The following is a 27315-nucleotide window of genomic DNA, read 5'->3' as shown; positions in this document are numbered from 1 at the left end:
TGGCTGGCGCTGGTTGTCTCATCGTGAATTTAACGTTGTGTTTGTTGGATTCAGTCTGTCCCTGTCGGGTAGCTAATGCTAGCAAGCTAGCTGTCTGAGTCTCAGTTTTGCTCTCTATTTTTGGAAACCGATTATGAAACTAGACATTTCTGCTCTGTAAATAATTGAAGCTAATAATGATAGCCAAAGACTGTGAGATTGGTATTTTTAAATCATGACAGCCTTGCAAGTGGGGATGTTTTTAAAAAATCATTATTGCTCAACCATCTTGCACATTAAGCTCTATGTTTCATAACATATTTTAGCCTCCAAGATTTTCTTTTTTTGGCCATAATTCTGATAGACATTTTTCACAATTGTCTGACAATTTATAGTCTAAACAACTAATCAAAGAATTGGGGAAATAATTTACAGAAACCATGATGATGGATGGATAAAATGATGATTAGTTTCAGCCCTACCCTCCATTTCAAAACTGCCCTCACTGTACATCCTGATATATTAACATCTGTAATTTACCATACAATATCAATATCATCATATTCAAAATTGAACAATTGTAGCTTGATGTATGTATCAATAGCAATAATTGCTTTTCTCTGTTTATTATCAACAGTGTATCAGATTTAAACCAGGCTAAAATACATGCTGCAAGTTAGCTATTCACCGTGTCCAAAGCAGAATGGTGCATAAGGTTAACCACCTGATCTGCCAACACAGCACTGTATTAATAATAGAGGATTGCAAACATTGCACTTGCTGAAATGAACTGAAGGAGGTGAAAGTCTGTGGCACGCTTGAAATCAACCGGTCACACTGCACAGCAGAAAAATGACAAAGCCTTTCAACACTTCTATGGGAACCAGCAATTTTCCCCGTAGGGATAATACAGTTAATCTAACCCAATCAAAACATTCACACACGTCCAGCGAACCAGCGCTCTGATAACGGCCGGAGAGTTCAGCAGCATAAGCCACTTTCCAAACATAATCTGAGATTGTTTTAAAATCGTTTGACAAAGACTTCGTACAATCTACCACAATGTGTTCTCCTTAGAGAAGTTATTAATACACTGGCAACAAACAGGGGTGGTTTCTAAAAGGATTGGATTCCCCATTGTAATTCGCTAATTTTAACTAAAACTTCAGTAGCCAATATTGAGACGATCTTAAATACAGTAAGTTGTGGCAGTGGTGCATCCATCCTTTTCCACACAGTAATCCTGAAAATGTTTTGCTTCTGGCTTTTTATCAAGTTATGGCTACTTTTGGTTACTTTTGAATGTTCCGATAGGATAGCACACACGTGCATGTATCTGTTTTAAAATGTGAATTCTACAGTTTGTTACACACTTTCTGTAAGACTGACTCAGAATACAGCGGCTAAATCCTACAACTTCAGTAACACAACTACAACTGTAGTGAATTGTTGATTAATCATATAGTTTATTGTTTGTCAACAAACATCAGTCACCCTCCTGATGTGCATTGCATTTTGCCAAATTGCCTGTACGGTAATAGCTTAGGCAATACATCTTGTGAATCCTAAACATTGTTGCAATCCATTTTGAAAGCACTGATTCGTTTACAAATAAGAGAGTACACACATTATGCTGCTCCACCTCTTTAGAGCCCCCAGAGGAACAGTATGAACTCATGTTTGGCTGACAGAGAGACAAGGCTCTGAGCGCGCGGGGGGGTGGAAGACGTACTGTACATCATGGAGACAACCAGCACACAGACAGACCTCATACCTGGCAGTGCGGTGAGTCAGCAGCACCACTCTCTGCATGCCAACTACATATCCAGCTGACTCCCAAGACTGACTCCACTGCCGACTTGTATGCACATCAACAACCGATTTGGATGCCGAATGACAACAAACAAAGGAAAATACTATAATCAATTTAAGAAATGCTGGATGTTTGGAACTGGAAGAAGAGGAAGGGCAAGGGGGGGCTGGCTGCCTGTGTGATCCTCAGGCTCTGTGGGAGCGAGTACAGTGGAAAATAGTCCCCACTGTTAATCCATGGCAGGCTAATTACAGCTTTGATCCCCTAGGCATGTGCATCACCATAGGTGGGAGGGAGGCAACACACTCTGGGGCTAGATACAGTTACGGTTAGATTTGTTTTGGTTTAGATCTGTCTTCAATAAGCTCACATCTGCTGCAAATGCCCCGCAACTACAGTATACTCTTTGATAAGTGAATTCACCAACTGCACAATATGATCTGATACTTTTTTTACTGCCTTCTGCTCATCAAAGACACGGAGACTGCACAAGCTGCCATTTGTAACACTGAGCAATAGAAGAAACTCGACTCCAGCAGACAGAGACACAGATTAAGTGGGTAAATGGAGTTTCGGTCAAAAATAGGCCGCAGCTCTGATGATAGCCTAGTCCCAAAACACATGGTGGCAGAGATAGAGCACGGAAAGGAGGCAAGAAGAGGAGGATGATGATGATGATGTGAGGATAAGTAGCAGATGGCATGGAATTATCTGGATCTTCAGCTCTACATCTTTGCCCACAGCGCCATTATTTGAGGGGTAGTTGACTTAGCATGTCCAATATCACTCCAAGCAGCATTTCATTTAACGTACAGATAAACAGCGGCGCGTCAACATTGAAACATCAACTAGAAAGCAACTTGGCAGAAATAAGCTTGGCTTGGCAGAGCAGAGAGGAATGAATTAGTGATGTTGGTGTCGTGACAAGTGTTGGTTGCTGGTAACTTTGAGCACTTGACTGGTCTGACATAAAATACAGATCTTGTCTCAGCCGAATTCTGCACTGTGGTTGAAAACAGCTACCAAGATGAAAAGTTTCTGGGTGAAAAGCTTCATCGCCAAACACTGTCTGCACTCTCACCTCTGTTTACCGACACGACTGTGAATTAAAACCTCTCCTGTTATTTTTACCAAATCCAACACAACTGAAACATGGACACATATGTGATGATGCAAACTCAGACATGATGGTAGGATGACTACAACTACACACCAGAGAGAAATAAGAAGTCACTAACTGGCTATACATAACTCACCATACAGCAGAGGCTATTCAGAGAGTGAACTCCCTTTACATTACAGTGCTTTTAACTCCACAGCAGCTCCTCTGAGGCAAGCTTTACTGAACAGACCCAACCCTCATGTGTTAGTGCTGCTTTTAGCATTAAATAAAGTTAAACACAAAGCCTACAAAGGGTGCAAAACGGACACTTCCGCTTACAACTTTCAAAATAAAACGCTTGAACAAACAAGCTGCAGCGTTTTAATAGCGAGTTCAACTTCAAATGAATATAGAGTAAATATCCATACATTAAGTGACAGCCACATTAAGCTATCTAACGTGTAACCTACACGTTTCTACGCAGCTGATTATGTTAACCAGTTAAGTTAACTAAGCTAACCAGCTAACACCGCCGCCGCTGCCACGACAGCTTGAACCTGTACCGTCAACGTTAGCCACCTTAGCTCCGCGTACAATGCCGCTAGCGTGCCCCGTTACAGCCAGCAGCCGGCGGGCATCCTCATCCTTGTTGTTTCCCCCCCACCAGTCGTGACCAGGCCGAAACGAAATGCCTGGCTCCGACGCCGAAGCCGAAGCATCTGCTGTGTTGGTCACCCCCAAAAAGCTAAAGACACTGGCCAGCTCTCTCTCTCTCTCTCCCTCCTCCTCCTCCTCCTCCTTCAATCCCTTCGCTACCGCTGAAAGCCTCCTCGGTTTACATCCACAGTGCTGAGGAGGTTTCCAAGTCACCACCAGCAGCCCTTGACTGCGACTACCTACAAAAAATTCTGAATGTTTTGCCAGCTAACATTGAAGTACTCACCCCCGACTGAAGCTGGTGACGGCAATGTCAAGCGGGGACTGTAACAGGGGGGAAGTGTAGGGGGGTAGGTGGTGGGTTTTTGGGTTTTTTTGCCCCGGAACGGTCACCCAGGTCGAGTATCTTTTCCTCCAAACGATCCCTCTCTCTCTCTCTCTCTCTCTCTCTGAGTGTGCCTGTGTGAGCACAGCACCTCCGTACGATCTCTCCACACTGCAATGGTGCTGAACCACAGCGGGACACGATTGGTCAGCCTGAGCGGAACTCGGAGCTCTTTGGGAAGAGAAACACTCCGGCGGCCTGCAGGGGGAGCAGCACTGGTGCCTTCACGGCTGTGGGAAAACTCACCACCAACCTTCAGCGTTAACCCAGTGGCTCCTCAAGAGGCTCGTTTTTATACCACTGAGTGCACTGACGACCCGTGGTTAAGTGGATTTAATTCATTGATAATTGTTTTATTATAGCATATTTAATGCACAATAATAACTACAGAGCAACCGGATAAACTGTATAATGAACCCCAAAAATGTTATATAATTTATGGTTATTTCATACTACATTCAGTGCATAACGATAACAGAACAACTATACAATGAACCAAAAAAATCGAAACAATAACTGCAGGACGTTTGTGTAAAACAAGTGATTTTGGATGAATTTCGAGCAGATTGTTTCCTGTTCAGAGCATCAGAGACGAGTTTTCCTGATATTTTTAGGAACTTTTTACTATACAATTAATCAATGCACGCTGATGGGTTTCCATTAAGCCATCACATCTGGAGTTACAAATGTTAAGGCTCATTAATAAAGTCTTTAAATCCACCAAGTCTGCAGTTTTAAGCGCTAATAAATTGTAAATAAATGGATTTTAGTTCAGATCATCTGCTGCCACATATGTGCCTTTAAGTTTTTTGTTATCAAAGCGTTGCCGCCCTTATGCTTTCACTTTCACTTTAGCTATCAGAGCCTCTGCGTAGTTTTTGTCTAAAACTCACACTAATTTGTTCATTACCACGCAAACAAAACGGAATTAGCACATCTCTCTCTTAAGGAAAGGGAACTAAAGGTTTAAGGCCTTTTGCGGTTTTTTAAACACGCTAGAGGTTTATGTGGTACTTTCCGAGACACCCCTTAGTGGTGCGTCATCTTTCCAGCGTGGTATTTAATTCCCCTTCATCTTGTGACTTCGGCGCAGCAAGGTGGGTTTTTTGACTAATCCTCTCAATAACTAATGCATTCCTTGTTATGCTCTCACGATAGTTAATTAGGATTTCATCTCGTTTCGTTTGTAGCCATACTAGTTTGTCAGCTACCACCACCGTTCACTCCTCGTCTACCAAACTCCATGGCTCTCGTAAACCAACATCAGCTGCAGGCGATTAACCAGATACTAGAGTCTCTGAACGGCAATGAGCGCAGGAGGCTCCTCTACCTGTGTGGGAGCCTGGACACGGACAGCAGTGTGGCTTGTATGAAGGAGATGTTGCAAGGTAAAGTGATGCGCAATGAGACGGGAGATCTTTATCTGAGGGAGCTGCTGTTGCACCTCAGACGTTTTGACATCCTCAGGAAGGTGTGTAAGACCAGCAGGGATGAGGTGGAGAGGGCTATGACATACAGCCAGGTCCTGCCAAGATTCAGGTAAGATCTGTTTTTAAAGAAGTCAAATCGGTCATACATATTTTAAACAGTCCAAGTTAAAAACATACTTGTGGCTCTTGAAGTAATTGTGTTTTTTTCCCCCCTTACTGCAGAGTATTGATGGCTAATATAAGTGAAGATTTGGGCAATGAAGATCTCAACAGTATAAAGTTCTTGTTAAGCAGCACTTTACCTCGTGAGAAAATGGAAAAAGCTAAGGTGAAATACAGTGAGAAGTTGGTTTTATTTTCACTTACTGAATTCTTTGTGGGTGTGCGTGCGTGTGTGTGAGTGTGTGGGTGTGTGTGTGTGTGTGGGTGGGGAGTTTTGGTCTCACTGGAGGCAAAAATGTCAACAATGTACTTTCTCAACTTGCCTTCTGTCTCTCTCTCTTCCATGACAGAGTTTCCTGGATGTGATAATTGAACTTGAGAAGTTGGATAAAGTTTCCCCTGAAAGAGTCGACTTTGTACAGGAATGTTTAATGAACGTCGACAGGGTTGATCTAGCCAAAAAAGTGGCCACGTACAAGGTGTCAGGTGAGACTCTATTTGCTTTTTACCATTTAATAATAAATGGCTCAGATTGTGGAAAAAATGTGACAGAAGCAGAAGTGACGTATGAAATTATTACATATTCTTTAGACTGGTTTATTAAGAAATGGGAACTGAAAATGAATTCCCTATATACACTATACATGCTAGTACAACACAGAGCACACCACATGTTGTACATTGTTCTTCAACCACATAAAAGAAAGTGAAACATAAGAATAGACCCCTCATATGAAAAAGCCATGCATTGTTCAAGTACTTTAATATGAAGCAAAAATTCATTTTATTGTGTTCAAACAAAAAAGTAATTGTTCTTTATTTCCCAGATTATGAAATAAATCATGGTATAAAACAAAATGTATTTCATTCTGGTTTAATTTAACTGTTCAATGTTCATTGATACCAGCATCCAGTACAAATGTAGTGCTAAGATACCATACCTCAGTTGCATGCAGATATTAATACTATACTAAACTCTATATTTATTCAACAATATGTTATATTGTTGTCATTATTCCATTTTACTTTAAACAAATAAAACAAAACAAACCTTAATCAAACCAATATACCGTACCAAGTGTGCAAGGACCACATATACCACATGAGGAATTGAGTGTAATGTGGAGATACTAACGTCTATAGATGTATTTAGCGCACAAAAACATATGGAATTAAATCCTGACCAAGTAACTTAATGATCCTTTATTACTTTAATTTACGTCTGTCTGTGTTCACCTTTCCCAGTTGTGACGTCTGAACAACATTCACCTCAACAGCAATGGTGCAGAGTTCCTGTAAGTATGAGCACAGAGGTTAACACTGACTGTATTAATTCACTCGCTCATGAAACTAATACCTCTACTAATAACTAATACATCTTCTCCTCAGCGCCCATTTCTGGCTCCGAATAGTTCTCATCTTCTACAGCAAACAAGACAAGAACAGTCCTGTCACACTGGTAAGACAGGCTTCATATTAGCAAATACCAACTTCAAAGTCAATTTGTGTTTGCTAGATACTGTAAGTGATATATGGAACAAGAATAAGCAAATGTTACACCACCCAGCTACCTGGTAATATCAGCTGGAAAGCCCCAGGTCCCTCATTGTCTTTCACTTTGATATTCATGTTGCCGTATTACTCTTTGTCATTACAGCAGAAAACATACCAGTGTCTGTATACAGAGCGCAGAGCTGTCAGGTAAGATCTTCACTCACTATTGTTGCAATTTTATGTCAATATTTAATTAATTAAGTTGTGTTTAATTAATAAAGTGCATTTATGAAACTGCTTTACTTGTTCTTTTGTATTACAGAGTCAACTAGAGTTGTACAAATTTAACAGTAATCCCAGAGGAGTTTGTGTTATCATAGACTGCGTGGGTAATGACGGAGGTGAGGCACAAAACTCTTTGTATCTACAGTCCAGTGGTGGAAGAAGTATTCAGTTATTTTACTTAAATACCAGTACCAGTGTAAAGTACTCCATTAGAAGTTACAGTTCTGCATTTAAAATCACATTTAAGTGTAAGTACAGACATACAGTATTATCACTTAAGGAAGAAAGCAGAAAAATTTTCCTTGACTGGTATATTATTATTATATATTACAAAGTGGATGGTTAATACTGATACATCAATATGTAAGCAGAATTTTACTGTTGTATCTGGTCAAGACGGGGCTAGCTTTAACTCACAGATAGCTAGTTTAATTCATTGGTTTCCAGCCTCAGGGTCGGAGTTCAAAGGGTCACAAGATAAAGCTGAGGAGTTGTGAGATAATAAATGAGGAACGACAGAAAACAAAGTCCTGCTCCACAAATTTGTTTTCATTGCTGTTACTTTTCTCTTATCTTTGCTTTTTTGTGAAATAATCAATACTTTGACCTTTTTTTGAACAGTTGAATGAAACCATGTGAGAAGTTTAGATGGGAAATGTATTTTTTTTTGTAAGGGTCACAAGCCAACAATGTTGGGAACCATTGAATTCATTTTTAACAATGTATTTTTTAAGTTTATCTTATATTTTTAGGTAAAATATTAATCTGAAAAGTAACTTGTAACTATAGCTGCCACACAGATGTAGTGGAGTAAAATGTAGCAGAAAATGTACAAATGAGTCAACATTGTACAGCATTTGAGTACATGTACTTAGTTACATGTACTACTGGAAAATAATGTTTGATTTGAATTAGCGCTGCAACAATTAGTCAATTAATCGACTAGTCCAATGGTTCTCAACCTGGGGGTCGGGACCCCCACTAGGGGTCGCCAAAGCTTAATGCAGGGTCGCAAGGCCTTTACACAAACTTTGCATTCACTGCTTACAGTTTATCAGTTGTTCTGTATTGCTATAATGTGAAATATCCAGCAGTTTAGTCAATGATAGAAAAGGGCTCCCTTGAGGAAAAAGGTTGGGAACCACTGGACTATTACTGGTCAACTAACAGAAAATTAGTCTGCAACTACTTTGATAGTCAATTAATTGTTTAAGTTGTTTATAAAGGGAAATTCTGTTGCTGTTCTTTGTCTCATGTCGTTGTAAACTGAATATATTTGTGTTTTAGAACTTAAACTTAAATTCTGGTTTCATCTTTCCTAACTCACTCAGACATGTTGGAACAAACATTTAAGGCCCTTCACTTCAAGGTAATCCTCCACAAGTGGCTGAGTGTGGAACACATTCTTTCAACTCTCAGAGGTATAATCAGTCAGAGAGAAAACCTTGAAGGTGATGGCTTGGTCTGTTGTATCATTAGCCGTGGTACGACAAATCACATCCTGGGTACAGACTCGTACAACGTAGGTCTGCACTTGGACAACATCAGACGTCTTTTCACTGCCGACTCCTGCCCCAAGCTGGCTGGCAAGCCCAAAGCCTTCTTCATCCAAAGGTACAGCGTCCCAGAGTTTCAGCCGTACGCCAGGATGCACCACCGGGATGAAGATCTGGAGACAGATGGGTGCGATAGGTTGCCCAGATGTGATTTGATCCCTATAGACGCAGATGTGTTCTGGAGTCACTCCTGGACAGATGAACATCAACTGGAGCAGGGAAACCATCGCTCCATTTACCTGAAGGCTCTGACAGATGCCTTACACAAAGGCCAAAGGAGGTACAGACAAAACTTCTGTTCAGTATCAGACAGTTTCCATATGATAGACAGGAGAAGCTATAGACTAAACTGTTGTTTTTGTTTTGACAGAAAAACACATCTTGTAGATGTTCATACAGAAGTAAATGGAGCCATCTTTGAATATAACAAAAGGAATCCTGGAGCAACGTACCAGATCGACCTGAAACACACACTACGGAAAGAGCTTTACCTGCAGTAGTCCTCTAGAGGATTTGTCATCATCGCTCATGAAATCCCTCATTACTGTTTAAATCCAACATATCCACATATTAATGTTATATATTCACTGCCATGTAGGAATCTTTTTTTGTTGTTGTTGTTAGTGTGAGTAGGGTGACACCTACTGCTTATAGTAACTCAAAACACTCTTATTTTTTTACAGATTAATCAAAAGTTTTTGTATTTTAATATGTATTTATTTAATCTTCACTCAGTATGTTTTTGTTTTTGTTTTTTTACACAACAGACATTCAGATGTAGGGTTTACATAAAACACACACCCAGTAAGAGCTTCACAATAGCAACATGTCAAGTCATGCAAGAGAGAAAAAAAACATTTTAGAGTCATATAAAGCACAACAAACTCAAGACTTACTGTTCATGTACATCATACATAACTTTTGTTTTTTAAAACATAAATGTGAATAGCCTCCTTCTTGCCTAATACAGTGCAGCTAAATATACCTATATAAATATAAATATATATATACATCAATACATTATTGCATTTAAATGTTTAATTTAATTTTGTTTATTTGTTCTGAGTTGTGCAGCTTGTATAATGACAATAAGGTATTCTGTAACTTGTTTTAGTGCCATATAAATATATATGTTATTTAATATTAACATGTATCTCTGAAGACATTCTAGGCACTAACAAATAGTGCATGTAACTTTGTAGGCTACTGGCATAATTTCATGAAGTCTAATTTAAATACAGATAAGCTATTTTATAGTTGTAAAGAAATTTGTATGAATGCTTGAATGCTTAATACACTCAATATGTTTTTACAATAAGACTTCACTTACTTCATCTTATTCAACACAATTGTTAATTTATGATTTTACTTTTTTCTTTCCTTTAAATCATTTGTTTATTGTAATAATATTTATGTTTCCTACGTTACAATAAATGTTTGTTCCACTTTGTTTCTCTTAATAAATCCTAATTACTTTCAGGTTGGGTGTCAGCCCAGTCCCTAACCAACCAAACTACTGCTGACCTTTATCTGTCCTGCTCTCCTACCAGAAACCTGAATTGAATTATTATTTTTTAAATAAGAGAGCCTTATTATTACATTAAGTAGTTTATAGATTGAGTGGTGACTTTACATATTACACTATAGTCAGTCAGTCAGTAGGGACTTGTCTTGTAAACCAGAGGGTGGGTGGTTTTAGTCTAGCTTGAACATGGTATCAGATGTTGACTGGAGCCAGTTCACTTTCTGGGCACTGCTGAGGTGCCCTGGAGCAAGCCACTGAACCCAACTGCTCCTGTGGTACTGCTACAAGGCAGGTTATCACTCTCCACATTTCTATGTCCATAGGTATTGTGCATGTGTTTGTATTTTGGGACTATGTGTGTAAAGATTACAGTGAAAAAAGCATTTCCCCAATATGGATGAGTAAAGTCAATCCCCTTTCATGCCAAGCGCTTTGACACTGTCACTATAGAAATATGAATTCCTTTAAAAGTGAAAGTATGTGTAAAGCACTTGTGTGACTTGTGCAATAAACTCGCCTTCAGTTTACAGTGTCTTTCAGTCATTGCACTTGAGCTTGCACTAATTTCTTTCAGGACTTCCACACTTATTGTTCAATGCATCACTTAGGCTACACAATTTTTTGACATTTCAACTCTTTTCTGCAATTTAATTCCCCCTGATACCTCAGCTTCACCCAGCGCTGCTGGTGGAATGTACCTTAGTAGACATTTCAGGTACTTTTTCTTCTCATGACACTTTGTAAGCTACTTCTTCTCCACAACATTTCAGAGGGAAATATTGTACTTTTTTCACTACATTTATTTGACAGCATGAGTTCATTTAAAAATGGAGATTTCTTCATACAAAACATCAATGACTTCACTTCCACCATTGCCCAGTGCTTATACTTAAACTTCAACAACTCCTTTCACCACTTCTCCTTTCAGAATCAGAAATACTTTATTGATCCCCGGGGGGAAATTTGTTTGTTACAGTTGTTCTACAATGTTAAAGAATAGAAATTAAACTTATATTGCAATATCTAATACAATATATAGAGTAGAAATGTATATATAGGTATATATACATATAAGTAAAAATAAAAATGGAAATAGAAATAGAAATATAATAAGAGCCTATGTACCTTATAGTAGTAAAATATATACACAATATATGCTAATATATAGAAAATAAATGTAAATGTATTCCACAATATGTGCTGACAGAAATTAAATAGTAATGAGTTTTTAAGATTGTGGTGCTGCATAAGTTAAAGATTATTACAAAGAATGACAGAATAAATCAGTGTGTTGCACATTGTATTGCACATTGACGAGGGGATTGCACGTTAATGTATTTATTGCACATTAACCACAGTAACATGTTTTTTATGTCTACCTCTACGTCTTTCAGTCTTTTTTTTTTTTTTTTTTTTAGAAATTTCTAGTCGTAAATATAATTTTTTTTATAGAAAGTTTTGAATTAAATCTGGTATACTATCCAGCCACAGATATTTTGTGGTAATTCAAAATATCCTCACTATACAAATCACACATTTTTTTTATCAGCCAGGAAATCAAGAAAAGTTTTTTTTTTTTTTTTTTTTGTGTGACATCCAAAACAATTACCAAACACCTAAAACCTTCAGCCTACATCACTGCCACGCAGCACCGCGATTGAGACAGCAGGAGGCAGGCAAGTTTTATGAGGAACATCAGGAAAGGACACAAGCGTGCAGCACACGGGCACGCACACAGACAACCAGGAGCAGGGCCTCGTGAACGCGCACGGTCAGGGCTGCTGTTGCTATGATGCAATGGCGACTGCGCCGTGGGAAGCGAGTGAGGAGTTGAATGAGTTCTCCCCACACAGCTGAAGTGAAAGCAGCCGCCGACAGTCAGGAAGGTGAAGAGGAGGTGGGGAAACAGACACGGAGACACCGGCGGGACCGTTGTCTTTTTCTCCCACACACTACATGGAAGCACACACAGCCAGGTGTGTCTTGCTAGCCTCTCAGATAGCCGTGTCATGACGCTTTGGAGACATTTCTCACACATCTGTACGACGTTGCAGCGAGACTGGAGAAGCACCAACACCCTATTTGCCCTCCCTAGCCGAAACCAAGTGAGGAGGGGTTGTTGTTGTTGTTTTTAATTCTTTTTTTTTTTTTTTTTTTTTGGTGGTAATTTCTGCTTGCAATTGTCCTCCTCACCTGCGACCCAGTGGACCTTATTCGTGCTCGGTACTGGACCGCTATGGCTGAGAGAACCTCCACCGGGTTGCTAACGATGATGTTGGAGCCCACGCCGGCTGTCGCTATGACCCTGCCGGCGGAGGTCCGGGAGAAGCTGGCGGAGCTGGAGCTGGAGCTCTCCGAAGGTAAGTTGACAACATGCAGCCTACCCGAACTACCGCACAGTGAGGCCAAAGCATGCTGTTTGTTTGTTTGTTTGTTTGTTTGTTTTCTCCTCCCCACGGAGAGGTGCTTAAAACATTGTTCATGGACATGACAGCTATCAGAAACCACCGCCCTTTATCTCGCCTTTGTGGAACATGTTTAAAAAACATACCAGCATCACTGAAATCATTCCCAAAACTGAACTTCTGCTGTAGTTTTCTCATCCTGAAGGACAATTACTGCAACACAGGCAGTTGGTAAACTCAACCACACAAGGTTAATGGGTTGCATTGATTGGGTTTTATTTCTGTTAAAGACAAGCTGTTCTTTGAAATTTCCGATATCACCACTCTCCAGATACCATATTTGATCAGATGGCTATCTGCCTCAATGTTAACAGCTGAGCTGACACACCCATGCTGCTGTTTTCTGGCTCAGTGTTTCACACAACCAGAGGTCCCTGTTGAAGTTTATGTAAAAGGAAAGTTCAGAGCTGAGAACCAATACCAATCTCTGACCAGAAGCCAGCTCTGTAATGGTTTCTGACTGTGAACCATGAAATTAGAAGATCATCAGAGAAGTTGAAACAAAGGCAATGTTAGCAAATATCAGGATCCTTATGAAAGTTTTAGTTTGATATTAGTGCATGTGTGTAAGTGTGTGTGCTCCTTGCTTCGTTAGATCCTCTCTTTTACCTCTTAGTTTGATGAACGTTGGTGCAAAAGAGCAAAGAGAGGCCTTTGAACATGGAGATGTTGCATCTTCAGATCTATAAAAAGTATTAAAACATTTCAATTTCCTTTCATTTAAACATCATTGGTCCAAGTGAAGTCACCTAATTCTTTAAAGTTTCATCTGATTTTATTTAGTTTTCCTTTTGTCATAAGAATAAAACAAGACAGACGGAAATACGACGACATCACGTACCTGTGCAAAGTCTTGTACGATGAGTAAGCACTGTTTACTGATAGGGTTTATTATACTGGTGACACAGTTTATGTAGCTGATTGCACTAAAACCATCTCAACAGAGAGTCACAACTAAATATGAAATTTCTCATAATTGCTCACATGATGCGTCCTAAAAATGACTCTTGTTTTCTTCATATTTGGTGCTAGAAGGACTTAACATTTAACTGTACTCCCTCAGCACTGTACAGAGTAAATAAAGCTGGACTCATCCCCCTGTTGACTTGAAATCCTTAAATAAGAAGGTGCATGTTTTTCCCAAAAGCTTTTCTTTTGTTTTTTTTGTTAGTTCAATGAGACTCATTGTTTTAAGTGTGCTCCATTTATTTGAGTGGTTCTCACGTGGTAATTAATTGAGTTGTGGTAAAGTCATACTAATTAATGACCTACATTAAGTCTGATTAGATTAGGGATTTGACCCCGGGGTGTGACCCTATTTCTTTCCAACTCTGGAGAAACTCTAGAAGCTCTTAAGTGTAGTCCCAGAACTTGAAATAATAGAAAACCCACTAACCTGTTTTTGAATTAATAGTCTTTTATTTCTCCATGTTAGCTGCGTGTGGTAGCACCATACTAGGGTCAGGAATAGACCAAAGGTGTACGCTTTGATAAGCACATTAACTGCCACTGAGGCCCCCTAATGGGATAGACATGTTTTCAGGAGCGGCTACCAAATTAATCTATATCTGTCCAGTTTCCTCTTCCTGCTCTCCACATGTCACATCCTGCCATGTTGGAGCTCTGATAGCAGTATCTCCCTGAACTCTATCTATCTGCCTTCTGCCTCCCTTTCTCTTTTTCCTCTATTTTCTCCCCGATCAAAGAAGAGAATGTTGTTCTCCTTTGGGTAAAGAGAAGTCACCCTCTTTTTCCACTCTCAAATACTATTCCTGTATGCTGCTGTGAACTCTTCACCTCACGGTGATGCCCTTCGGTTGCCTCCGCGTTGCATCCTGTCTCAGGATAGAATAGACGACTTGTTTTATTGGAAGGAGATGAGAGCCTGAGAATCCTGCGGGTTTTTTCTCGATCCTTCTCAATGCGCTCTTCTTATAGGGATTTAAAGTCAGGCATGTTCCATTGGGAGACGCATGTCGGTTTTTAGTATGCATGTGTGTGTGAGTGTGCAGGAACGCTGTATTATTCATGAAGTTGAATAGATATCGTGTCATGTATGTTTTCTTAAGCAGTATAGTAGCAGCAGCCATTGGAATAACATTAGTTTGAGACAACCCAGCAGCTCAGCTAGATAATATCCAAGCGTCAGCAGCTTTGGCCTGCTGATGTGTGAAATAAACAATCTGTGCCCTCTTATTGTGGTTATAATAAATAGGGTTTCCTCTAGAGATGCATTCATTTTCAATTTATCTTGCTCTGTTTTAATTTCTTAGGAAGTATGTATCCTAAAATGTTTCCGTTGCTTCACTCTACTGTTCTCAGATACGTTTTTTCTGTCGTTAATGAGAACTTGTAGCCCAACCACTCAGTCATTTTGATAACCTGTAGGCTACAAGTAGGTCACTGTATTCTTTCTACATTACTCTGAATGTGCCTTTGTTCTTTTTGTTTATAACTTGTCACAATGCTGCTCTATGTCTATGTACTTAAATAATTGGAAAGCTTGTAAAGCAGGATTACTAAATAATCTGGATACCTTCACTGAGGTAAACCTAGAATCGCTTTAAATGTGGGGAAAAAGGAAAGTAAGTAAAAGAGATTTTTTAGGTTACAGCCCATGAACCTTTGTTTTTAAACCTTTATAATTCCTGCATAACAAAAAAAATATATAACTAAATAAGCAACAATCAGATTAAGAAACACATCTTTAGGCAATTTTTATTTTTATTATTTGACATTTTGTTTACATTTTAGTTTAAACAAACAAAATTGTAATTAATTGGTGTGCTTTAGAGGTGCTGTTAGTTGAATTTTGTTACCTTTGTTCCTTTTTAAAGGACCAGTGTGTAGGATTTAGTGGCATCTAGTTGTGTAGTTCATGATTGCAACGTCCTCACCTCACCCTCCAGTTCCAAGTGTGTACAGGAAACTATGGTGGTCGTAAAAAATTTTTTTTCCATTCTGGTCTGTAGAAACATGGCGGACTCTACACTGCTAGATGCCACTAAATGGTACCTACAAGTCCTAAATCCTGGTCCTTTTAATATAGGACTCTGCCTCTCGTAGTAAGAAGCTGGCAGGGAGTGTTTGTAGGGCCTTTTTTATCAGCGCAGTCCAGTTAAATTGGTAATTCTGCTTTGTGAGACAGGTCTCTGTGGCTTTTCCCAACAATGCTTGCAGACAGAAATCGCTGCCCACAGAATTCTACACATCATAGTTATTGGAAAGGACCTGTGGTATTTCTCAGCTGACCTGGATGCAGATGAGTGGCCAGAAGATGGGGCGTAAAGGAGGGCAAGAAGATGAATGATCCCCATTATCTCCTGCAGGGAGAAAAGAGGGGGAGACGTGTCTGCTGAGTAATTCATAGGCTCACTCTATCATTCCCTGCTTTTCTTCCCTCCTCCTTTGTTTGCTCTGTAAACCCTCTGATTACGAAGTCATTTTTAGTCCATTGCTGGTGTTTGCTGGTAAACTGCCAAACCCCTGGTTGGTCATTGCGCTTGTTTTGCCTGCCCCAGCCTCCCCCCCATATTCAGCAAACGTTTACAGAGGAGAATTGTAAGTTTGGGTTTAAGTGGTCCCTGTCTTGTTTATGGTAATTTGAAAGTGGTTGTAGGTTTGTACCAGGTTTTAGATGTTTGGAAGAAGATCCAACTGCATAAATGTGACATAAATGCTTTGCAGATGTTCTGCAAATGCATAATGAAAATGTTCATGATAATTGCATAACAGATTATCCAGTCTTTGTAATGATAGATGCTGTTTTGATTTGTTCTTACTCTTACCTATTTCCTTGTGCCTGCTGCTGCAATGACCCAATTTCCCCCTGGAGATCATTAAAGTCTCCCCTTATCTAATCACATAGATAAGGTGAGACTTTATTCACCATAGACCTATAGGTAGGCAACCAGTGCTGTCAAGTAGCTGTAATGAGATGGTGATGATTAAACTTACACATGCTTGTCAACCTGTGGTACTGATAGATAGAGGCTTGATGGTGTAATGATCAGTGGTGTGTATTTTATGGACCGCAGTAAATCCTTTTTTCACCTCGTTTGAAAGTTCACAAGGGCCTTAAACCTTTGGGCTTTGATTAGCCGGGAGATCCCTCACATCGGAACAAGCGCTCTTAATTTCTCCCTCAACTGTAATGGAAAGACTGTATTACACAATGTGATAAAGTAGGCAGACAGGATAGAAACAAAAATAAAGTTAATGTGTGAGAGAGAACAGCCTCAAATAAAGAAATAGCTATAAAATGAAGCTATCAAGTGCATGAGGAAATATCTGAAGTGTGACCACAAAGACATCCATATCACTGCCCCTCTGCAGTGCATCACAATAAAAAGGAAATATCCTACTTTAGTTCTGAGCAAGAAATTTGTCTTATTATATCCACTACTGCAGCCATACCTTAAAGCAGTAGTTTGGATTTTTCCATACAAGCTAGTTTGAGTTTCTCATTGGTTTACATCCACAGTTATAACCTGAGGCTACAAGCTTCACCCAGTTTGCTGCTGAACATTTTTGCAAGTTAGCAGCTGTCCTAGACTTATCTGGCTACAATCCCACAATGTATAAAACACATTTTAATATCCATATAACATCTACTGTCATAACAATAATTTTATAACCCAGTCTTTAAAATATGTGGCTATTAATGACATATTTTCCCCAGATGCATAAAAAGCCTTAAAATATCTTTTGCAAGCTATTATTTTAATCCAACCGAAGAACCCTACAATAACGCGTTATATAGGCCTATTATACAATCAAGGTCATAGGCCTGCATACTAGGTGGGGTTAGTGGATAGCTTTTGAGGTCAGAAGTTTCATAAAACCTCTTTTTGGAAAGAATGAGTGTACAGGAAAACCCCAGTGAGTTGGCCTACAGACTTTGTGAAGGATAGACCACTCCGTGCAGGGAATGACCACGTACTGGTCCTGACTCACTCCTCTCTGTGGTCACTTACTCCCACCACCAACTCACGAAGAAATAACGTCCACTGGGCTCGCCCACTGAGTTCAGTCTATTGTTAAGCAAAACCAAACCAAACATTTGACGAATGTCAAATCACATTCTACAGTAAGAGCTTTGAGAACATGTAGGATTTAGGGTGATTACTGAAGGACCTTTGTACATGGCTGCTGGTTTGCTCTGTAATAGGATCCAAAAGAGAAGAATGTTGAGCCTTGGAGCGAGCTGGCTGGCTGCTGTAGCTTCTGTAAAGTCCAGCTCGGAGATAAAGAGGCAGCTTTGCTGTGCCCCTGCCATAGTGGAGGATAGAACGTGGTGGGTCATAAATATTTCAAGGGTGTGCCTCAGAGCAGAGTAGAGCTTCAGATTCTTGTGCTGCTCTCATATGCTTCTGCCTGTATATGCAAGACTGTGCACATGTTTGGTCCATTTACTTTTTGCTTGTGTCTCTGGGTGGATTATCAAGGTGCTCCTTTCCATTTATTAAGTGTAAACAACAGAGCTGTGTGTCATTGTAGCCCAACAATAATCCACTACTGTAGATCCTGCCTGTTTGTTTTCTTTACAGTACTCTTCAACATCCTGTCTCTGTCTTTATAGGGGCCATGAATATTTAATGGAGGGCACCATGGGAATATAATATGTAGAAATATGTATTTTCTTTGTTTGAGTCTACAGAGCAAGATTTCTCCACAGCACAGTGAGTTTGGTGTCCCTGTGGTTTCCTGTGTTGGAACTGCCCGCTTAGGTCTCCAGTGTTGGTTATCATTATCATTATCAACTGATCTATTATTTTAACCCATTAACTAATTAACAATGTGGTCTACCCGAAGGTATTCATGCAACAGTTATGTGAAATGGAGAAAATAATGCATCTAATTTTAGAAGCAGTAAATATGTGTTAACATATTTGTATGTGACAGGTGACTTTAAGGATTAGTTGGTTAGCAAAATAGTAATTAATTAAGTTGTTTTCAATCCACTTAATGCTCCATCAACCTATCATTTTTGCTCTAGTAACATTTTTGTTGTTTCAGCAAATATTGTTTCCCAGCTACTTCTTATGTCCCTGTGGAAATATTTTTTTTCCCTAAACTTGAGATACACTCTGCATGAATGCCAAAAAAATGACATTTCATTCTGTCTTAACTGATTGAACCACAAAGTTTCACTGACTTACTGCTGCTACTTCAGCAGGGTTTTATCGCATATAGTGCTTTATTGCTATGGTTTCAACTGATGGCACAAATCGCTGCACAATTTGATTACACCGCCACACTCCTACAGTCACAGCTTGTGACAGACAGCAGCCTTTTCCAATATACTGTGCAAGTAAGAACAAAAGCTAAATGTGCCAGTGAATGAGTATCTTACACTTCGTATCGGTGGAGCTTGATTGACAGTTGTGCATTTCATTACTCTGGTCAGACATGGACTCTTATTAACTAAGACAGCTAGCCGTACACTTCATTTATTGTGTATAAGGTAACATAGTTTGCTATAACTGAGGCGAATTAAAATCATAAACAAGGGCTGTGGACTGTTTATCCTTATATTGAGAGCTACTGGCAGCTAAACTGGCTCCTACTGTATGAACTGTATGTGTCATGCATTTTTCTGAAGTCTCCTGCAGTTGAGTTCCTTTAACCATTTGAATTACTGTATATGTATCTTTTTCAAGCCCACCAGAGACTTGGCTCTTTGCTAAGACAACCATAGAAAGATGGTGCCAGCCTCTAGCTGGGCCACCATCCTGTCCATCCTGAGACCAGTGAGCTCTGTGGTTGGCCAGAAGGAGCGTTTGGTATCACTCAACCAGGGACATTTTTTAAATGAATAAAGGTGTGCGCACCATTTTGCACAACTTAAAATATTTCCTCAGATTCTGAACATTTTCTTTGTTGCACTGGGTGCCAGGTACTCTGCCTTTAGCGCTAGTGATGGCACTGTATGTGTCCTTGCTGCGAGAGAGATGGCATGTACAGTGGAGAGCAGGGCAGAACAGCGGGCACTGGCGCCAGGGAGATCTGCTGACCAAACAAGCCGCATGCCCCACTTCAAGGACACATTGTAAAATTCACTCTGCTCTGTGCACCGCATTCTTCTGGCCAGCAAGTCTTTTGTTCTGCCACTATCAGCTTTCTGGTGTGAATTCTTTGCTCTCCATTCACCTACGTGTGTGTGTGTGTGTGTGTGTGTGTGTGTGTGTGTGTGTGTGTGTGTGTGTGTGTGTGTGTGTGTGTGTGTGTGTGTGTGTGTGTGTGTGTGTGTGTGTGTGTGTGTGTGTGTGTGTGTGTGTGTGTGTGTGTGTGTGTGTGTGTGTTGTGTGTGTGCGTGTGTGTGTGTGTGTGTGTGTGTGTGTGTGTGTGTGTGTGTGTGTGTGTGATGTCTGTATCTTTGATCCCTCACCCTCTATGTGCCCATCTGGTGGAGACAGGCTTAGCATGACAGTTGGATGGCAGCTAAGGACCATCACCCCACCGCAACACCACAGCTCAATCTGGCCTCTCTCTGGGCCAATCACACTCGCAGTAAAACATACAGAGTCCTCCTCAGATAGCCAAGTTGCCTCCGAAAGATAAAGAATTGGCTCTAAGAGTATATTTTCTATTAGTCATTTTTCCTGCATAAGTACAGTATGTTCATAACATTTGTACTGCTGTGTACTGACTGAATAGCTTGCAGAAGATAAAAGGGGGGTGCAGGGCTGAGGTCACAGAGCTGTGCAGGGATCCTTTATATAGAGCCCAAGGTAAAAAAAAATCATGAATAGTTCTTCATGGCAAATATCTCGCTTTGCTGTCATAATTATTCGATCTTAAACTAACTGCTTTTATCTGAAACCTACATAGATATTACATCGACAGTCGAGCCATACATACAAGATACCAATATGCCCTTTCTCACATTCATTCTGTACCATTAATGAAAAACATTGTGTCTGCTCTGTTTCTTCTTTTATCTGTGTTGGCTCCCTATTTGCAAGTGAGCCCTTAATGGTTAAAACCTGTCCTGTTGATAATAAAGGCTGCAAATATGACAAAAAAACCTCAAGAGGCTTCACAGAAGCATCTGATTATCTACCCAATCATCTGCTGTATCTTGTCAGAGTGCTGATTATATTGCTATTTGAAATCCCAGTTAAATAAGCTGCCAATGACTGGAGTTGGCAGTTTTAAACTGAAATGAGTAAATGATAAGATGATTATTCATTCCAGAGAGGTGGTGTAATGATGCACTGGTCAGTGCCATCAGCACCTATTAGCCTTTCTTGACCTTCTCTGGGCAGGAGCTACCAGAGGTCAGTCTGCACAGCATGACAGGACCATGTGGAGTCTATGAACTCAGCTCTGTCAGCAGCTGGCCAAAAAGCAGTGCTCAGTGAAAATATGGAAGAAGCACTAAGGGGCAAGTTTTTGAGAAACCCAGATAGTTAACAGTGCTGAAAAAGCAGTTTTGATGCTTCTCTTTGATACCAAGAGTGATGCCGAGTCTCATTGTTCTAACTATAGCGTAACATCTGTAGAAAAAGTATGGCCTTTTTATTTATTTATTTTCTTTTTTAAGTTGAATTTTTTTTTGTCGGTTCAATCAATGTCTAGGCCTACTCAGGTGTGATGCGCAGATCAAAGACAAACAGGGCGCTTTGTAGCAGCAGCAGGCTGCATTGTGAGCCTTCCTGGTGGAAAACAAACAGACAGAAAATGTCTGGAATGTGCCGTGACCTATCAACTTCACCATGAGGAGAGGGTTTTCCAAATCCCCACCACTGCTGGAGGGCAAGACTACACACAACAGGCACATAGCATAGCAGGTTGTCCCAGCCTTTCAAGAGAACAAGGCCGAGTTGCCCCCCCCCAAGCTTTACCTCACTCCCTTTGGTGTCCCAGTAGAATATGGGAGGAAAGGAATAAAATACATCTGAGTGAGTTTTTTATTATGGGGCTGAAGCCAGGCTTTTTTTAGACATAAAACTTAACTCATACCAGAAAAACGTGTTTTCAGCTTGTTTGCTCTAACAAAGCAGACAGTTTTAGGTGAGCTCTGCTGCTGTTTATCCCCAGAGATTTCCCCCAGTGTGTTATTCAATGTGAACCCGTAAAGCCAGAAAAAAAGAGGGACAGATAGCGCGGGCAAGTCACGACTGCATTTAAATATCCTAAGGCATAACTGATGAACTGCCTCTTTCAGTATTTAACAATTACTTACTGAATGTCTGTAAGACGATGTTGTAAATCATCTGGATAAAACATCCAAGTTATTTTGTTATGAGACTGTTTCTTTTAAGTCAGTACCTAGTAGTGCTGCATTTAAGAGCTAGCAAATTCACATTTTTAGCACCCTGGGTGAAAGAAGTGATACTCTTTCCAAACAGGCAGAGTCAGTAGCAAACATGTAGGATATGAAGACTGAAGTGACTAGTTATTAATATTTAAATATGAAAAAACAAGCTTGCTGATGATGCCATTAAAACAGTCAAAGTATGCCTTTTGGTTTATTATAATTATTTTGCAACTGTGGCCATCATTTCTGATTCTAATATTAACTTCTTACCTGCCAATTTCTGAGACCTGACAACACGATGAAATCACTAAAATGAAGACAGATGAGGCAAGAAACATAAGCAATCAGACTGTAATAGAGGTTTAAAGAAACTCGCAGAGAATAAAGGGGCAAACCCTAACATTATTACCCAAACTGCCAACAAAGTCTAAGACATTGACCACACTTGCTGTGGTTGTGCCTGTGCACAGTTTCCCTATGCAGTAAGGGACTATTACTCACATTTTACCTCCAAATAAGTATACACTAAGTATCCGCCTCAAATTTGTTCACAACTCGTCTGATTGTCTGACTGTGCATGTGTCGCTGTGGCCAGTTGAAATGATGGTGTAATAACCAAGTGTAATAAGTGATGGTGCTTTTTCAATTGTAAAACACAACCATCTGCTGATAACCTACACATCTGAAAGAGACCGAGAGATAGAGAAAGAGTTGTCACTGAACTGTATAAGTGCATGTTCAATAAATTGTGATTAAACATTCTTGATTATCGGTCGCCATTGCTGAACTCAAAAAGCACTTCAGCCATGAAATAACAACACAATAAAAATACTGCCAGGAAAACGTATAAAGAATGTGGCCATTTTGTCTCCGTTCTGAAGATTTGAAACGGTTTCTTGATCAAAGCACAGTTAAAGGATTTACTGTGCAAGTTAAATGTTATTCCACGAGGCTTCCTTCCCTTATATTCTTTGTATTCTTCTCTACCTATGAAAAGAAAAAGCTAAAACATATCCCTATTCTGTAAATTTGACATGCTTTCAGTGGCCTTTTTATAGGCAGATTGGACTTACTATCTAAGGAGATTGCATCCAATCTCCATTCCTGAGTAATGATGTATGAACATGACCTCTCATACTATGTATGTTCAAAGTCTAAAGTAATCACTGTGATGTTTTTTCTGGCACTACCACGAACACACCAGATGTGTTTACTGATAAGGAGTTCAGAGAGGAGCGTAGTGCTTTTACCTCTGTAGCTGACGGACCAAACTTCTTACTGTAAACTTATTTTTATTTAACTGTAAAATTAGCGTACAGATGAGAGGAACCAGTTCTTATACTCATTGTCCATGTTAAGGCATGGGTGATGCGAAGATGACCCACCAGTAATTCTTGACAGTCCATACGTATCTGTGTACAATATGTGGCATCTGAACACTTTGATGAAATGCATCGTATTGTCACTGCATTAAACACACCCTGGAGATTTTGAATAACCTTTTCACACAGTGTCACTTGTGGAATCCCAGGCGCTTGGGAAGGAACAATGACACGGACACAACTTTAAGCTGACCCGTAATCTAATATAACACACACACATGCACACGTCACGTCTTAGTGCTCTTACTCACAACATTCTTGACATAGAGGTCACAGGCCTCCGCAGCCTGTGGTTGATGCTCATTGCTGTGGGCCCATAATGTGTGTGCGACTGGCCTCACGATGACAGTTGGAGCTCAGTTGTTGAATCTCAGCAGTCTGTTTTCCATTCCTCTAATAATTGCAGTTAACCCAAATATACTGTACATGCTGTCTCCACCCTGTCTGTCATTAGGAGGGAGAAACAGTCACGTCTGAAATGCCAACAAGTGGCGGATAGCTGCTGGCAGCCTCTCCTTCTGTGTCATGCCCCTGATGACACACACACACTTGAGTGCAACTTTCTCCTGAGGCTTACTACCGCAGCCTCCAATTCTTCGTGTAATTGGCAATTGTGTGTGTGTGTGTGTGTGTGTGTGAGTGAGTAAGCCATATGACCTGAAAATCAGAAAGCTAACCCATGACAGAGTTGCTGCTTGCTTGTCCCTTCCTTGTTATCTAATTTGATGAGACAAACTGAATTTAATTTTACTGTTGTCGAGGTCAGACCTGGCCTATATTTAGCCATTGAGACATTAAATCATAGTACTCCGATGATGACCGAGGGACTTAACTTATTGTGGGGAGAGGTGAATAATAAGTGGAGGATGAGTTCTTGCAAAAATGCCACGTCTGGAGAAGATCCATAAGACTAAAATGGGAAGAATTTTCATAGCAAAGTCTTGCTGTCAAAGCAGAGAACACGTCACCTATATTAGAGCTGAATCTTGAAATTCCTGCTCGTTCTCATTTTTCTGTATTCTGCCTTTTGAGTACTTTTAAAACGAGTAGTTAACTCCCATTTGTGAGAGCATAAGCAGGAGCTGTTGAAAATGTGATGAAAAATGAAAACAAATCAGTGGGGGTAACTAGTCTGTTTCTATTTAAAGATGGCATGCCTTTCAAGTCCACTTCAGTCTTGCAATTTGGTTTGGTTTTTTGAGGTTAAAGTCAGTCCTTCCAAGTCAAATCTATAAAGAGAGTTGTATTTACATGTCTGTCCAGAGGGTCAGCTGAAGCAGAAGAAAAGGGGGGAGGAAGGAAGGAGGAGTGGGAGGAATAATGAGGCCTGGATTTAAATTTTCCCTTACACCGAAACAGCTGGAGTAGGTCAGACCCCAGGGAAATCAACATTTGCAAACTTTTCATATTGCTAGATTTTCAACGTGTTTGTACCAGATTTATGTGCTGTGCCACATAGAATAACACAGGGAATACTAGAAACAATCACAGGAAACTATTTCAAGTCTATATTTTTAGGGATGACTTCCCTCTGATTATAGTTATACTGATGCAGTAAATACCATGTTGAAACAAATGCTAAGAATTAAGGCTATGTATTCATGAACACTGGATCCTTATATGGTGTGTTCACTTGGGTGAAACAGTCACAGCGTCTGCAGTAAAATATGTGTGTGTGTGTGTGTGTGTGTGTGTGTGTGTGTGTGTGTGTGTGTGTGTGTGTGTGTGTGTGTGTGTGTGTGTGTGTGTGTGTGCAGCCTATGTAACATTTTTTTTTGGAAAATGAGTTTGCAATCACTGTGCTTTCTGTAGATGCATATTGATCTAGCCCTGCAGAGTAGTAAAAATACATTCTTTCTGGGTCGTTACAGCAACAATAGAGTTGACACACCTTATTCCCTCAGTCAGACTACTGGGAATATTATGTTTTATCAAAAGCACTCGCAATGTTCAGCCTTTTTGTGGCGGTTCATACAGCACAAAAAAAAAAAAAAAAGTGTGTTGATTAGATTTATTATTGAACTCCTGAAGAGATTTTCAAAGAGCTGTGCAAATAAAAATCATTAACAATGACATCTGCATGTATTTCACGCATTAGGTGTCACATCACTAGCTTCGTGTCTTTTTGAAGAGCTGCGGAGATGAACCGTATACAGGCCTCAGCGGGGTCGTCCTCAAGGCCTTGACCTCTGACCCACTGTTACTGATGCTGCATCAGGATGAGTAGCTGTATCCCCTTCAGGTCACAGAAGACGAATGATATGCTAATGCAGAGCTTCAGCAGTGCTGCCATCAATCTGCACTTTCTCTTCAGGGCAAAAGGAATTGGCCTCTGGCTGGAGACCATGTGCTACTGCCTCTGTCTGCCTAGACGATCATCTGAGACCCCTGACTCTGCTCCGTGTTTTTTTTTTTTTTTCACTGTCGGCAGGCTTTGCACATGTATGTGTGTGCACGTAAATACACACACACACACACACACACACACACACACACACGGATACTCTCGTTCCCTCGTGTCGCTGCCTGTTTGTTGAGTTAGGCTGCGGGCTTGGCCCCTGGCTTACGTGTGTGTGTGAGGATAAGTGCAAAAGCAGACCTGGTGCTGGCCGCCCCGTCTGTCTCTCTCTGGAACTGACCATTTATTCTTGTTCTTTTTCTGGAGGGAGTGGTGGAGGGTCTGAAGCACTGAATGCCTTGCTCAGCGAAAAATGCTATTACAAGACTTAGTCAGGACAAGAGTTGTTTTTGTCTTGGGATCAGCTCCACTTGTTTTTGAAGTATCAGCTAACAAGTTCAACCACACCCTCAGCAATCTAACACTGGTTCCATAAATAAGGGATATTTTGTCTGGTGTAATGGACTGGTATTTATTAATTGCATTTTTGGAGATGTTTATTTTAAAACAATACGTTACAGAAGTTCATGCATTCCTGCGGTGAGTTCTAGAAACCCTCGGCTATATCCTCAAGAATGGCCAATAATTCCTGAGGTTTGAATCTAACCTAATAGTTCACCACTTGCATGTTGTTTGCTGCAGCACACACAGTGTCAACCATCCTAAAGTGTTACTTATATAGCCATTTTTGGCACTCATTAAGTAATTTTCAACTATCTCTTGCTCCAAGCAGGTTGAAACCAATGCTAAGAATTATTTGCAAATATTTGACTCAGCTCTGTTTGCATTCAACTTCACATAATGAATTCCCAAGGGACAAACTCGAAACTCTTTAATTTCCCTAGCGAGGCAGAAGCTTCACCACATTTGCTAATAGAGGCCGATTAGCCTGCAGTGGAGTTGGCAGACAGTATCAGCTGGCTAGTGTTACTGTACAAGAGCCCTGCGAAACAATATCACCACAGCTGACTCTCTCTCTGCCTTATCTTCCACATGTCCTGGAAGAACAGTGAACAGCCCTGCCGCTGCCTGGTCCGAAGGCTGCCTGACTTTGAATTGTGGGCGTATGTGGAATGTGGGGCTGGAAAAAGGCCCGGGATGGCTTTGAGAAATTTTAGAACGAGCATGTTATTCGGTTGTTTTCCCCATGTATGGGGACGCAGTGAGAGCTGGCAAAATACCTCAGGAAGTTGGTGAAATGGACCTCAGGCTGTTGTCTGTTTGACAGACATGAGCAAACAAGCCCGTGTGGTTGCTGCTATTCAGTTTGTTTATTTGCATGATCTAGCACACATAATCTACCGTACATCTATGGGATTGTTTACCAGATGTAAATGAGTTAGTTCTCTGAAGGTATACCCCAGAGGCTTTGTATCATGTCTTCGTCAGAATAAAGGTTTAAATACAGTTTAGCTTC

The 27315-nt window shown here is 40.3% G+C and overlaps 3 protein-coding genes across 13 annotated transcripts in view; 2 read left to right on the top strand and 1 right to left on the bottom strand.

Annotated features, from left to right (window-relative positions):
• LOC127365747 (protein FAM126B) overlaps window positions 1-4193 on the bottom strand; it is a 39672-nt gene extending 35479 nt beyond the window's left edge. Inside the window, exon 1 of one of the 3 annotated variants that reach the window (XM_051404167.1) lies at window positions 3838-4193. The gene's annotated coding sequence lies outside the window, so the exon portion shown is untranslated. The other 2 variants (XM_051404170.1, XM_051404169.1) reach the window with 2 other exon arrangements.
• Window positions 4194-4249: 56 nt separating this feature from the next.
• On the top strand, window positions 4250-10915 carry LOC127365748 (CASP8 and FADD-like apoptosis regulator). 2 transcript variants are annotated; one of them, XM_051404172.1, is made up of 10 exons: window positions 4250-5033; window positions 5136-5475; window positions 5589-5694; window positions 5879-6014; window positions 6774-6823; window positions 6918-6987; window positions 7186-7229; window positions 7345-7423; window positions 8639-9143; window positions 9234-10915. In XM_051404172.1, the coding sequence occupies exons 2-10, from the start codon at window positions 5180-5182 to the stop codon at window positions 9361-9363; spliced, it is 1416 nt and encodes a 471-aa protein (XP_051260132.1). In that variant the 5' UTR covers window positions 4250-5033; window positions 5136-5179; the 3' UTR covers window positions 9364-10915. The 2 variants fall into 2 exon arrangements, with proteins under 2 accessions (XP_051260132.1, XP_051260131.1); XM_051404171.1 differs by having other exon boundaries at window positions 5127-5475.
• A 1228-nt stretch (window positions 10916-12143) lies between these two features.
• The window catches only part of dip2a (disco-interacting protein 2 homolog A), a 79515-nt gene continuing 64343 nt past the window's right edge, over window positions 12144-27315 (top strand). For 4 of the 8 annotated variants that reach the window (XM_051404155.1, XM_051404161.1, XM_051404154.1 and 1 more), the window contains exons 1-2: window positions 12150-12364; window positions 12593-12748. In XM_051404155.1, the coding sequence (XP_051260115.1) occupies window positions 12223-12364; window positions 12593-12748 (298 nt within the window). In that variant the 5' untranslated portion in view covers window positions 12150-12222. Of the gene's footprint in view, window positions 12494-12592; window positions 12749-27315 lie in introns of all 8 variants that reach the window. The other 4 variants (XM_051404159.1, XM_051404160.1, XM_051404156.1 and 1 more) reach the window with 4 other exon arrangements.

The sequence above is a fragment of the Dicentrarchus labrax genome, unplaced genomic scaffold, assembly GCF_905237075.1.
Source record: "Dicentrarchus labrax unplaced genomic scaffold, dlabrax2021, whole genome shotgun sequence".
Classification (NCBI taxonomy): Eukaryota; Metazoa; Chordata; class Actinopteri; family Moronidae; genus Dicentrarchus; species Dicentrarchus labrax.
The sequence above is the reverse complement of the archived record's forward strand: the minus strand, read 5'-3'. Positions and strand labels throughout refer to the sequence as shown.

Coding starts and splice junctions, on each gene's coding strand:
- LOC127365748 (XM_051404172.1), top strand. CDS start 5,180: ATGGCTCTCGTAAACCAACATCAGCTGCAGGCGATTAACCAGATACTA. Junction 6,015..6,773: donor GGCCACGTACAAGGTGTCAG/GTGAGACTCTAT, acceptor CACCTTTCCCAG/TTGTGACGTCTGAACAACAT. Junction 7,424..8,638: donor CTGCGTGGGTAATGACGGAG/GTGAGGCACAAA, acceptor TAACTCACTCAG/ACATGTTGGAACAAACATTT.